The sequence below is a fragment of the Nannobrachium achirus genome (genome assembly GCF_963921795.1).
Source record: "Nannobrachium achirus genome assembly, chromosome: 5".
NCBI classification, from domain to species: domain Eukaryota; kingdom Metazoa; phylum Chordata; class Actinopteri; order Myctophiformes; family Myctophidae; genus Nannobrachium; species Nannobrachium achirus.
Window position 1 is genome coordinate 63,824,142 of NC_137814.1, and position 14,853 is coordinate 63,838,994.

The window sequence follows — 14,853 nt, forward strand, 5'->3', positions numbered from 1 at the left end:
ACATAAAATTGACACTGGGGATGCACAACCCATTAAGCTGCACCCACGACGAGTTCCCCTTCATTTACAGCAAGAAGTAACCAATAATTTGACACAAATGTTGGATAATGGGATAATCCGTCCCTCCTGTAGTCCATGGGCAGCACCAGTTGTGCTTGTAAAAAAGAAGGGCGGTGGCCTCCGTTTCTGTGTTGATTATAGGAAACTCAATGAGGTTACTAAAAAAGATGCATATCCCCTTCCTAGGATTGATGATGCCCTAGATAGTCTGTCACATGCTCGTTGGTTTTCCACCTTAGACTTGGCTAGTGGCTATTGGCAGGTGGAAGTAGCACCTGAGGATCGACATAAGACAGCTTTTGCCACCCGTCAGGGACTGTTCGAATTTAATGTGCTGAGTTTTGGCCTTTGTAATGCACCTAGCACTTTTCAGAGGTTAATGGATTTAATCCTTGCAGATTTGCAGTGGACTACATGTTTAGTTTACTTGGACGATATCATAGTGTTTGGCCGTACTTTTCAGGAACATCTGTCCCGTCTTGATAAGGTATTGGGAAAACTGCAGCAAGCTAACCTTAAAGTCAAACCGTCCAAGTGTAACTTATTTTCTACCGAAGTTCATTACCTGGGGCATGTTATATCGGCTGAGGGAGTGAGGCCAGACCCAGCTAAGGTAGAGGCAGTGAGAGAGTGGCCCGTCCCTACCAATCAGACAGAGGTTTCCAGCTTTATTGGGTTAGCGTCCTATTATAGGAGGTTTGTAAAGTGTTTTGCAGATATCGCTCGTCCTTTACACAAGCTGACAGAGCAGGGAAAGCGCTTTCACTGGACTGAGGCCTGTCAATGTGCTTTCGACCAGCTTAAGACTAGATTGATTACGGCCCCTGTGTTGGCATATCCTGACCCCTGTAAACCTTTTATTTTGGATACAGATGCCAGTGATGTGGGGATTGGAGCTGTGATATCTCAGGAGGAGGGGGGGATGGAACGAGTGGTTGCATATGCCAGTAGGGCCCTCACAAAATCAGAACGTAAATATGCTACTACAAAAAAGGAGCTTTTGGCTATGGTGGTCTATACAAAGCACTTTAGACATTATTTGCTAGGCAAAGAGTTTGTGTTGCGAACTGACAATAATTCTCTGCGGTGGCTACACAACTTTCAGGCTTTAGAGGGGCAGCTGGCTCGCTGGATTGAACAGCTTGCAAATTTCCAATACACCATTGTCCATCGGCCAGGCAAGCTACACAGCAATGCTGACGCCCTCTCTAGGCTACCAGGCTTCCTTGAAAAGCAGCAGCAGGTTGGGCAGGACCCCCCTCAGGGAGTGCTAGTCAAGGCTAACCCAAAAGTATGTGTAGTACACGAGGCACCACATGCCACGGTGGCTAGTGAGCTGGACGAGCTGTCTCAGGCACAGATGGCAGACAGTGAATTACAGCGAATCATTAACTGTAAGATGGCGGCTTCTGACAGTGTAATTCCAGGCGATCCTGACTTACAGAAATATGCTCACATTTGGCCTCAGCTTAAGGTACAGGGAGGCAGACTAGTGAGGTTCCCTCCTGCCCATTCTGATGCTGCAGCTAAGGTACAGGTTGTCTTACCCCAGTCAATGGTGCCAGAGGTTTTAGAGCAGTTGCACAATGTTTCCACTGGGGGCCACCTGGGGGTGCAAAAACTGCAGGGGAAGGTTAAAGATCGATTTTATTGGCTGGGGTGGTTTGGGGACGTTAAGACATGGGTTAAAGAATGTGTAGATTGTGGTTCTCGAAAAACACAAGGGAAACGACCACGGGCCCCTTTACAGCCATCTGTGACTTCAAGGCCTTTTGAGCGGGTGGCACTTGACATTCTGGGCCCGCTCCCTGAGACTCCAGGGAAGAATAAGTACATACTGGTGGTCGGTGATTATTTCTCAAAATGGACAGAGGCTTTCCCCCTGCCTAATCAGGAAGCCTGTACAGTGGCCAAAGTTTTGACGGAGGAGTGGGTTTGTCGTCATGGGGCCCCTCGTAGTTTACACTCTGATCAAGGTCGCAATTTTGAGTCCAATCTGTTTAGAGAATTGTGTAACCTTTTGCATGCACAAAACCCGTACTACACCTTATCGGCCAGAATCCGATGGGATGATTGAGAGATTTAATCGCACCCTTTTGGACATGCTGTCCCTATTTATTGCAGATAACCAGTCCAATTGGGACAAACTTCTACCTTACGTTATGTTGGCATATCGTAGCAGTGTTCACGCTAGCACCCTTTTCACACCCTACAGGGTGTTGTTTGGGCAAGAAATCGTTTTGCCGGTTGATGTCATGCTAAACACAGGAAACCAGGAGTCCTTTGCTTCAGTGGGCGAATATGTATCTAGGCTGGGGGAGACGCTGTCCACTGTAGTGGAGGCAGTTAAGAAACATCAGGCCAGGGCCTCAGGACATCAAAAAGTGGCATATGACTTTAAAGCTAAGTTCCAGTATTATTCTGAGGGAGAACTTGTTTGGTTACAGAACAAGGCTAAGAAGCGTGGAGTGTGCCCTAAGCTCCAGAGACGGTATAAAGGTCCCTTTAGAGTGGTGGACCGGGTGACTGATGTCCTGTACAGGCTAGTGCCAGTCGAGGGAGGCTCAGAGACTGTTATACATTTCAATCGACTCAAACCTTTTACTTCCTCTTTGCCAGTACCATCGGAGGCAGTGGAGACCCTCAGCAGAAGTGAACAGAGGGACGGTCCGATCCAAACGGGGGTCCCATCTGGTGCCAGTTGGGTCCAGCTTCGTCCGCCCAGCCGAGATGTCCCAGCGGAGGCGAGGACAATGCCGGCAGGGGCGACCGAGGATGGCAGAAGGCAACCAAGTACCCAGTCGTCAGAAGTGAGGTCACCAGTATTGCAGCGGGACAGGGAGTCTGTCGTGCAGGATGCCAGAGGACAACAGGCGGGCCCGCCAGGAGATGGAGTAGCTGAAATGACCCCCCCCACGGATGCGCCTGTGGCCGGTCTCGGCCAACCAGTCCATCTAGCTTCAGCGGCGCCAGAGTTGAGGGGGGAACGTTCAGCACACCAGCGGAGCTCACCAGCCGGGTTACGAGACGTCACCATGCCAACAGGTTCCGTAGCCACTGAATTGGCCCAGCCCTTGGACCTGTCTGCATCCCATCCTGGGCGGTGGGGACACGATGCTCCGGTGGCGCCAACGTTAAGGGGAGGACGTCCAGCACGCCAGCGGAGACCAGCAGTTTGGATGACTGACTACGACCTGTCAACATAGACTCGAGGACGAGTCCACTTCTTCAAGAGGGGGAGGAGTGTGATGAATATTGATGAACACACTGACGCACTGACGCAGTGATTGACGCTAGGAATGCAGCCGTGTTAGGAGAGCGGCGACGCTGGTGATTGACTATTGATTTCACGTGTGGGTGAGGGCGGAAGAAGACGCCGACATGTTAAAACAGTCATTGAGACTTTGTGACAGGATCGGAGCACACGTCTCGCGGCACGGCACTCTGGGGCATGGGAGGGGCCGTTCGCTGGTGATAGTCCTGCCGACGGTGAAGACAGACAGTGAGTGGGGAGCTGTAGCTGTTTCACGTAGCAGGAGGGGAGGCTGCGTTCTGGCCTCCTGTAGTTAGACAGGGCTGGGGAAACTAGCAGAGTGACTGGCCGCCTGCTCCGCCGACCTGCGTTGACGCTGACCCCAAACAAACGAGGCAGCACAGCACGCCGTCCAGCCAGACAATTCCCGGGGAGTTGGACGACGTCACAAGCTCAGACCCCGGGGGGTCGCGCCGACAGGGCGAGTTAAGTACACGAACAAGTCGCTTTATTTTGTACTGCTTCCTATGAGCCTGGTTGTAGTGTAGAACGGTTTTATTATTGTGTGGGATTAACGCACGGTTTATTGTCTTAGTTATTTTGATGCCCATTCATTCTAATGGTTATTCTAATGCCCATTCATTCTAATGCTTATTTTGATGCCCATTCATTCTAATGGTTATTCTGATGCCCATTCATTCTAATGGTTATTCTAATGCCCATTCATTCTAATGCTTATTTTGATGCCCATTCATTCTAATGCTTATTCTGATGCCCATTCATTCTAATGCTTTATTGTTAAAGTGGAGTACTGTTGATAAAGATTGCTCTTTTATATATAAGTCGTTGTCTGTGGTATTTCCAGGGTCTGGCATTATCTGCTTTATTGCAGAAAGGTTTAAAACCCACATTTATTACAATACTTCATGTTCTGTGACTTTAATAATGTCAAATCACTTTTATCACATTAACAAGTAATCGGATCATTTTATGATGTATGTGAAAAATACTAGGCGGATTTTCACATATTTCATTGATATTGATAGACTTGCTATTTGATATTTAAAATAGATATTTGACAAGGGCTTCTAGGCTAAAATTCAATAACTGACCCTAAGGAACCATCATGCAAAAAAAAAAAAATGCTCCTTAGATATTTGGAATCACCACTAGATGGCGGAGCGGTAGCGCTGCCACCATCTTGGAGTGATGGCTCTGCTCTTAAATTAATCAAAAATAATTAAATTGTGTGAGAACCATGTTTTCCAAAGCGGTCTTAATCACCCAGCAAAGTGAAAATCACCATTGAGGTTACACAATATCATAGACTGCTAAACAGATCAATAAAAGCATAGAATAGTCAATTTTTCAGTTATAAGAAATAGTAATAATTTGGTATGAATAATACATTTCGGATCGTTCTAAATGGTCTAATGTTAATTTATTTGATCTGTTTGACATTAGTCTGGCTTTTGTGGCCAATAATTTATCATGTGGGCCTACATTAGGTCTATATCATGTTTTACTGTTTTGTCATTCATAATCTCTTAGGAACAGATTCAGTGCTGCCATAAAAGCATCAGAGGGCAGAGTTCTCTCCCCTTTTTTTAATGTGTTTTAATCATTTCTATTTGGCATCAACACATCATATAAACATGTGTGCCTGCACGCAAACATGCATTAGCATATACACGCATGTGCACACATGCACCCTGAAATGTTACTATCTAACATATAATTTTCCGAATGTCTGAGTGAGTGTCTGTCTGTCTGAGTGTCTGAGTGTCTGTCACAGCGTTTCTCCTCAGTGGCTGGAGCAATTGATCTGAAATCGCATCACCATTAGCATATGAACACACCTAACATAACTGTGAAGCCCGTTTGTCACTTTCACAAATCGTTTGCTGTATATTAGCATTTTTATGGTGTATCTACTATTTTTATGGTGTATCTACTATCTATTCTGCATCTAGCATGAGGCTTATCTATTCTGCATCTAGCATGAGGCAACATGTTTAACCATCTCTCTGTGTGTGTGTGTGTGTGTGTGTGTGTGTGTGTGTGTGTGTGTGTGTGTGTGTGTGTGTGTGTGTGTGTGTGTGTGTGTGTGTGTGTGTGTGTGCGCGCGCGCAGGCGGGGCCCTGTTACAGATGTTGTCCAAAAATCATGCAGATCGGTACACAGTATCTCTGTAGCCATTAAACGAAACGGGTATTTCTTACATTGACGCTCCTACAGATTATCACGTAAGCACCAGTTAAAGTTACTTTCCATCCCTCATATACTGTGTGCACAGTGCACACCCCATAACCCACACACTGCACATCATTTCAGAGCTCATATCTTTGAACGGGTAAGGGCTAGTTAGTACAAATTTCAGTTTTGATCCACTGATAAATGTTAAAAACAAAAGAAATAGTAAATCATTATAGTATTATGCATATAGGCTATAATACTTTTTTGCTGTTCAACATAGACAAAGCATTAAATATATCAGAGTAGAACGGAATAAAAACAAGTTTTTGTTTGTAGAGCATGACTTAATTATGTTTGTTTTTTTTGTTTTGTTTTTTTTACCACCGGAAGTCGTCATCACTCCAAGATGGCGGAGGCAGACGGGTGCTGGTGGTGTAATAGGATGTATAGGGAGTGCCGCCTCTTATTATAGAATATCTTTGCCTGCATGCGCTATATACCTTATTCACATCGCGGCCATCTTGGATCACATGGGGCGGCAGCCTGTATTACAAACCATTGTAAACAATGGAGCAATGGTCCCAAAATATGAGTTCTATTCAACCAATTTATTTTTACCAAATCGACAAATGGGCAGATCAACATCGCCACATCAACATCCCCAAAAGGATTAAATAGAAGGGTACATCCACAATATTCATGGCAGTTAGGTTGCAATGTTATTCTGTACAAAGACTTGCTACAATATCTGTGCAGACTAGTGCTTGCTCTGCCGTCAAAGTAACTTAACTTATTTTTGCATATTAATCAGGAACAATCTAACAACAAATAGTTAATATGGTGGCGGAGCAAGCACTGCACAGATAGTCTTCTTACACATTAAAGACCCAGTGAAATGGCTATTTGGGGTATTTTATTTTGAAGTTTCAGTCTGAAAAGGAAGTCTGTGTTTCTGAACCAATCAGAAGGGACCAGCCCTTCAGGCGATGGGATGTACAATCTGAGTCATGTGATGCTTAAAGGACAACTTTAGTTTTTTACAACAAGGGTTCATATTTTAGATTGTAATTAAACAATACAAAAGATTAGTGTTAAAATGATTTCATTTACTTCTTTCTATTGTTTTAGAGATTCTTATTTCAGTGGTGGGGCATGCGTACAAGTGGCTAAATATGTAACTCTACACAGAATAAGCCCATTCCCAAGATACAATGCAACCTTTCATGGTTGGATGTGACTTATGGGGGCTAGAAGTGTAACTGTAAATAGCAATAAAGAAACTGCTGGCTTATTGTGTCTAAAAAGACATATTTAGCCACTTGTACGCATGCCCCCATGCGTACGCATGCCCCACATTTTAGCACAACAAACGCGATAAAACAATAGAACGAAGCAAATGAAAACATTTTAACACTCAATTTTTCTTTTCTCTACGTACAATCTAAAATATGAACCCTTGTTGTAAAAAACTAAAGTTGTCCTTTAATGTTTTGTTTGTAGCCCTCATTAGCAAGGCAGAGAGACACGACAGGCTGCCTCTTGTAGAGAATGTTTGTTTCCAAGTTGCTTATTATTCTAACCTATAATTTTTACAGATACATATTTTATTGTGCTCATTAAGTTTACAATGAGTAATACATAGTTTGGACGTCATCTTGAATGAGATTCAAAACGGAGTAGCTCTATAAATAAAAACAGCTGTATTTGGAGGAATGCCAGCAATGGGAATCAAACAGGTGAATTAATCAAGGTTAATTTTATATTCAAAATGTCTATCTATGTCATCGCGCAGCACGTTTCTGTTCACAGGAAGTAATTAAGAATGGCATATTTAGGGACCTTTGATATAAAAATACACAAAAAAATAGTTTATTTTATTTTTTTCAATTTAGCATCTAGTGTTAGGAATGGCCATATGATTACCACCAAGCTCTAAAAGTGTGAAAAACGTATATTTAATTTAACTGGGTCTTTAAAGTTGCAACCTAACTTGAATATTGTTACTGTGGATGTAATCAATCCAGTTATAGCCCTTCTATTTATTAATCATTTTGGGGATGTTGAAGTTATCATCTGCCCATTTGTTGATTTGGTCAAAAGAAATTGGTTGAACAGAACTTATATTTTGGGACCATCTCTCCATTGTTGTCTCCACCAGCCGAAGGCATGGGGGAGAGTATGTTTTCGCCCCTGTCCGTCCGTGCGTGCGTCCGTCCGTGCGTCCGTCCGTCCGTTACCAGCTAATCTCCGGCGCCGTTGGCCCGGTCGCTGCCGAACTATGCACACACACTCCCTGGATACCAATTCAGAACCTCTGCCCCACATTTACACATGGGACTGTTCTAGCGCCACCAGGAGGCCGTTTTTTGCTAAACTAACTATTACCATTACTCCTACAGATTTTGTCCACAATTCATATTCCATCCTGATTGGCTAAAACTGGCTTCCAAAGTTAGCAGAATTGGTCAGTTTTGAATAAAATGCCTGAAATCATGAACGCAGTGTGCAATTTTGGTGAAATTGTGCATGGACATTCCCAATAGGCAGAGGAATAAATGCCACTTAAATATTTTCAAATCAGCCTCATGGTGGCGCTATAACAGGCCGATTCATGTTTTTACCTATAACTCCACTGATCAGTGTACAACGTTGTATGTGCACTCCCTAGAGGCCAAGGAAAAACCTTTGCCCTGCATTTTTCGTATCTGCCGTTTATAGCGCCACCAGGAGGCTGACTTTCCTTGAGATTTTATCCAAAAATCATGCAAATCACTACACAGTATCTCTATAGTCATGTGATCAAGACAGATCTGTCCGATATCTCATATTCTATCCTAATTGGCTAACATTGGCTTCCAAAGTTTGCAGAATTGGCCTATTTTGAAAAAAATCACTTAAATCATGAACGCAGCTTGTGATTACAGAAAAATTCAGCACGCACATTCCCACTAGGTCAAGGAACAAATGCCACACTTTTTACATTGGCCTGTTATAGCGCCACCAGCAGGTCAACTTTTTCCAAACACATTTTTGGAACAAAATGCCTCAAGTCATGCAGGGTCACATTGCTGTTAACTCTCCCCACGCTTTGAACGATAACGCTCGCCCCATTTTTTACAGAACGTCGATGCCAATACGGCGCTCGTTCGGTTCGTTCGTCTGATGACTGTAAGCTGATGAGGGGTCGCGCGGCCGTTTACTGTAAACACATTTTCCGCTGTGATGGTGTAAAAAATCCATTATGCGTTAGATCAACGGAGAACAATTCACTTCCTTGTTGATTTCCTCTGGCCCGGAGGCTCTGTAGCCAGTGACTGCTCTGAATGTACGGCAACACATAGCAGGACAATTCACATTCATTCTCGCATGACGCCGCCCTCTGCTGCCTGGCAGACCAAAGTGCACTATTGCACAACCCAAAAAAATAAAAATAAATAAATAAATGTCTGTCTGTCTATCTACTATAACGTCGCAAAGGTAAGCCGCTTTTTGATGGCGCCAGACCCAATAAATAAATAAATAATCTGGCAGTAGGAGAGTTAAAGGCCAAAGAAGACATGGCACCCTTTTCACATTTACCGCCACCAGGACCTACCTTACCTGGTGGAGACCTGTGCTCGGAAGAGCACTGCTTCTTGTTTACAATGGTTTGTAATGCAGGCTGCCAATGCAGGCTGCCATGTGGTCATGTGATCCAAGATGGTCGCAGTGTGAATAAGGTCTATAAACTAACCGTTAGGGCATAGCGGTATAGCTTCTAGTTTTTTTATTTTCACTTCTTGGCACCTTTTTGAAGACTCACTGTAATGCAATAGATAATTTAGTTTTTGCTTTTTCTCCCCTTTTCTCCCCAATGTAGTAATTCTAATTGATTAGTCCACACACACACACACACACACACACACACACACACACACACACACACACACACACACACATTTCTGTTGTATCGTACTGACTCACCTGCGAGTGATGAGCCCCACCGGAGGACGTAGACCCTTCATCCTACTCCTCCCACCCAACACTCCTTGCTGACAGGTGCCGCCTCAGCCCATAGGATTACATGCAATGACAATTTTCACCCTCCCCTCCCGGTCTTCCCTCCCATGAACATAGGCCAGTTTAGTTCATGTAGACGCTTGACAAAGCTGGGTGCCAATTTGACTAATTTGTGCACGTCAGCTGGCTCTCCATTACCGTCCACTAAAAACGCAAAGTGTTCACTTATTGGGCCTGTAGCGTATCTTTTTGAGCTGTCTCCGGTTAATTAATGCTTTTGCTGATATTCTCTCTGTACTGCTTTCATAAACCATTTCTATTACAATTACTATGTGACAGTGTACACAAAGCACAGGCCATGTAAACAGTCAAGATGTAATAATATTAAACCGTAAAACAGAGACATAGGCCCAAACTTATTTAGAGACTGAACTGGCTCCATAGTCTGCTAGGTAGTTTAACACTCTCTAGTGAAACTCTAGTGAGATTTAAAACTCCCTGGGTTTCCAACTCACTGTTGCTTTAACTGTCTATGGTATGAGGTTGATTCAGATCAGTGGTACTGTAGATAGATAGATACAATGTAACTACTGTCTATGTGTTATGTAGATCGATACATACCAGTGCGGCCCCATCCAGAGACCACACACTCCTTGCCATCAGGGAACGGTTCCTTCGGCAGACAGGCAGTTTTAACATAGCGGGTTTCCACAGCACAGAGAGAACCGTTGGTGGCACTCAGCTGAAGTAAAGCTGACACACAGTAAGCAAGGATTTCAATTAATCTCAATAATCTAGGATCATAGGTAAAGCAAGAATCCATCAGATTCAGATTCACTTTATTGTCACTTAGATGCACTGGTTAGATGAGAGAAAAAAAAAAAAAAAACACTAGAACTGCACTCTGTCGAGGTGCCAACTTGTGTTGTGTGCACAAGTAGCAAGTAGGTCTCAGCCATACATGGCCTACTTGTGCGCCAGCAGAGTGTGCCATGACGTGTGCACTGCTGGCCACATTGGCTGTTAAAACTCACTTAGCGCCGGTCGACTCCTGGATCGACTAGCTCATTATGGACGTCCCTGCCGATCGACTTTAATCGACTTTTATATAAAAGCATTGTTTAAGCTTTTATTTGGGTTAATAGACGGAGCGAAACGGTTTCCTTACCTTCAGCTGGTAATAACACGAGACCGTGAAAAAAAAAGGGTACGATTATGACGTCACCGCTAAACCAGGCCTTCCAGCTTCTGCTAGCCGTTAGGCTCAATGCAAACCATCCGACCCTTACGCAGCTTCACTAGGTCGGATTTTGATTCGGAAACTTTCTGTGTGGCGTCTGTATACGTTCCGCTGCCCAGACCGATGGTGGTTTTAGACGATCAAGCACAAATTGAACAGGATTGAGCACAGATGGCGGCCTGCAGATCTCCCATTGTGAGTCAATGGAGCGACGTCCCTTTCCCATCCTTTAATCATGGTTTAAACATGGCTTCTTCTGAAGGTTTTAGTGTTACGATGGCGCACTCTAGTGGTCTTTTTGTGGTGGTTTATCATCATGGCTTTGAAAACAATGAAATTATACCCTATCATGTTGATAAAATATAGCTATTTCCTGGCGTTATTAGTGCAAATTCATATTTTAAGTTGGCTGGCAATGGGTTTTTAATGAAGACAGGAATGCTCTTATATACAGGGGTGCACATAACTGGTACGCAAGTGCGCATGCGCCGTCAAAATAAATATTGCGTACTGGATCAAACAACGCAAATCGCTTTTGCGCACCGCCGCCGGTAGCTTTATTTAATTATTTATAGTGTTGACTAATCATTACAAGTGTCTCTTATTTTGAAATCCGACGATTTTAGAGGAAGTCAGTAACCCAGCTGCGATTTTAGAGGAAGTCAGTAACCCAGCTGCCATGACACCTCTGTTGTTATGCTGTTCGAAACTCTAGTGTAACTAAGTAAACACGGACCCACGTGGATTTAAAACAATATATTAGCCACAGTTCATATTTACGATATTTAAACCATGCTGTGAAAAAATTAACACACTTTGGAAATACGGCACGTTAATCTCTTGGAATCTCCACAGCAGCATACAATATATGTGAGTAGATCATCTCATCTCATCATGCTGGTTTACGTCGCGTCACAAGGCTTTCACGTAACGTTGTGGGAGCAGAGCTTGTAGTTGTAGCTCCAATAAAACGCTTGCTGTGCAGTTATCAGGTGCAAACGAGATCGGCCATCGCCGGCGTCTTTTCTCTTTACTAGGCTATTATTTATTTTGTCTTGCACTTGCATGAGCGACTACTGGATGTATATCTATTTCAGGGGTCCTCAATAGGCGGACCGCGGTCCAGGGCCGGATCTAGCCTTTAGTAGTAGGTGGGGCAGCAAGAAATGATAGGGGGGCACCTCCAGCCCACGCGTGAGGCGTGGGCGAAAAAAAATGGGGGGATCAAACCCCCTAAAACACCCGAAATGCATAAAAAACTAAGCATTTTGGCACACTTATACCTATAACACGCACAGGTCTTACACCTATCTCTCTCATGTCTCTATATATTCTAGTAGAGATGGACTGATTCTTGGCCGGTACTGATCCACCGGTTTTATGAAGGTCTGACCTGCCAAAACCGATTTTCCGATACCGATTTCTTTAGCTATGAACTAGAAAATGGGGTTGCTCCAATACCCTTTTTTCAGGCCAAGTAGGCCTACAAGACATACTTCAATTTGAGTACCAATAAGCTAGAAGAACACTAATGCCAAATCAATCACAAAAGTACAATATCCAAAATCACAGACCATATCCAGTCTAATATGATATGGATATAATATTGATGCCAGCTGATCATTCACTGTAAGGCCTAAAGTTAAAAATACATACTACTGTATATATTGTATAATTGCTGTGCCATTGCTTCTGTCTGTGTCACTGTTAGAGCTGCTTGATTAAGGCAAAACCTTTATTTTAAAATTATTGGTATACATATTGAGATCATTTATTTCAAATATTATTAATAATATTATTATTGAATAAATATTTTTTAACAAGCAAAACGATTGTCTTAAAAGCTAAAATAAATAAGGTTGCATTCATTGTCTTCAAGGTGAGAAATTTACCTTGTGTCAAAGTAGTCTGACTAGTCTATTCCTTCCTTTCAAATATTTAAGGGCAAAATATTACCTCATGATCCTGGCTGTTCCTGTTGTTTTGGGTTGTAAAACCTCTGTAAGGGACTTAAAATGTTACTTAATACATTTCTGTTGCTTAATGTAATTTGTGAAACTATCGGAGGATACTATAACGACCTTTAACAGGCTTCACCTGGACATGCATTAATTAATCCAGCGTGTGGACAGACACACATGACACCACGCAAAGTGAACTGACTTTTTTTTTCCAACAACAGAGAAACGGGAGGTGGTTTTCCTTTGAAACTGGCTAAAATAAAGGGACATTTATAGGATGGCTTTTTCTGTCGCTTGCAACAGCTTTTGCAATGCTGTTGCTTTCTGTTAAATGAAAGTGAAAGTAAACTCCTTCTGCATGGACCGTCTGGACTGGAGGCAGGAAAGCCTTGCGATGCTTTTTTTTTTTTCTCCTTCTTTGAGACTACATTGACACAGGATTATGGAATATATCCTTACATTGCAAAGGTAATCAGCATCATCTGTATTCTGTTGTAGGCTGCCACTAAGTAGACTGGCTGCTATTTGCTAATGTTTAAATTAGTCCAGAGCATCATGCTGTGCACCGGAATTTAGGTCAGTGACCGTCCGGTCACCAATGCGGCCGGTTTGATATCATACCGGCCGATTTTTGATTTTTGCATGCCATCATGTTTGGTGGGGCAGACAGGGCATTTAGGGGGGCATTGCCCCCCCTTGCCTATGCCTAGATCCGGCCCCGCCGCGGTCCATGTCCGGACCGCGAGGCACTGCCGATCGGACCCAGGACGAATTATAGTAAAAAAATAAATAAATGAAAAAATCGGAAAATCTCTCCTCGTTTCCACTTCTCGTTCACTTCATTGCATGCGCTCTGAGACTGTGTGTGTGCGTGTGTGAGAGAGAGAGACAACGACACGCTGATTGGCTGATGCCGGGTTACATAGTATTATGGGATGTCATCTCTATGACAACAACGCGCTGACAGGCTGTTACCACAGACCGTGCGTGGAAGCTTTCAGAGCAGGCAGCTAGCAGCTAGCTCTAGCTGCAGCCTGCAACAGTGCAACTAGTTATACATCAGTGGGTTTCATTCACGCACATCAACATCAACGTGAATACGTTTGCAGGATTGCAATCTTCTCTCAGGAGAGTTTGTCGCGACGCGCCACGGCCCGTGACGGCCGCCTCTCTTTCTGCATGGCGAGCTGCACGCAGTACTCGCAGAGAGAACCGTTGGTGGCACTCAGCTGAAGTAAAGCTGACACACAGTAAGCAAGGATTTCAATTAATCTCAATAATCTAGGATCATAGGTAAAGCAAGAATCCATCAGATTCAGATTCACTTTATTGTCACTTAGATGCACTGGTTAGATGAGAGAAAAAAAAAACAAACACTAGAACTGCACTCTGTCGAGGTGCCAACTTGTGTTGTGTGCACAAGTAGCAAGTAGGTCTCAGCCATACATGGCCTACTTGTGCGCCAGCAGAGTGTGCCATGACGTGTGCACTGCTGGCCACATTGGCTGTTAAAACTCACTTAGCGCCGGTCGACTCCTGGATCGACTAGCTCATTATGGACGTCCCTGCCGATCGACTTTAATCGACTTTTATATAAAAGCATTGTTTAAGCTTTTATTTGGGTTAATAGACGGAGCGAAACGGTTTCCTTACCTTCAGCTGGTAATAACACGAGACCGTGAAAAAAAAAGGGTACGATTATGACGTCACCGCTAAACCAGGCCTTCCAGCTTCTGCTAGCCGTTAGGCTCAATGCAAACCATCCGACCCTTACGCAGCTTCACTAGGTCGGATTTTGATTCGGAAACTTTCTGTGTGGCGTCTGTATACGTTCCGCTGCCCAGACCGATGGTGGTTTTAGACGATCAAGCACAAATTGAACAGGATTGAGCACAGATGGCGGCCTGCAGATCTCCCATTGTGAGTCAATGGAGCGACGTCCCTTTCCCATCCTTTAATCATGGTTTAAACATGGCTTCTTCTGAAGGTTTTAGTGTTACGATGGCGCACTCTAGTGGTCTTTTTGTGGTGGTTTATCATCATGGCTTTGAAAACAATGAAATTATACCCTATCATGTTGATAAAATATAGCTATTTCCTGGCGTTATTAGTGCAAATTCATATTTTAAGTTGGCTGGCAATGG

The 14,853-nt window shown here is 43.7% G+C and overlaps 1 protein-coding gene across 3 annotated transcripts in view; it reads right to left on the reverse strand.

Annotated features, from left to right (window-relative positions):
• Positions 1 to 14,853, reverse strand: part of LOC308285754 (sialoadhesin-like) — a 177,527-nt gene that overhangs the window by 101,159 nt on the left and 61,515 nt on the right. For 2 of the 3 annotated variants that reach the window (XM_080726608.1, XM_080726610.1), the window contains one exon: positions 10,130 to 10,261. The exons of the other annotated variant lie outside the window; for it this stretch is intronic. In XM_080726608.1, coding sequence (XP_080582734.1) covers positions 10,130 to 10,261 — 132 coding nt within the window. The remainder of the gene's footprint in view (positions 1 to 10,129; positions 10,262 to 14,853) is intronic. 3 annotated transcript variants of the gene reach the window in all.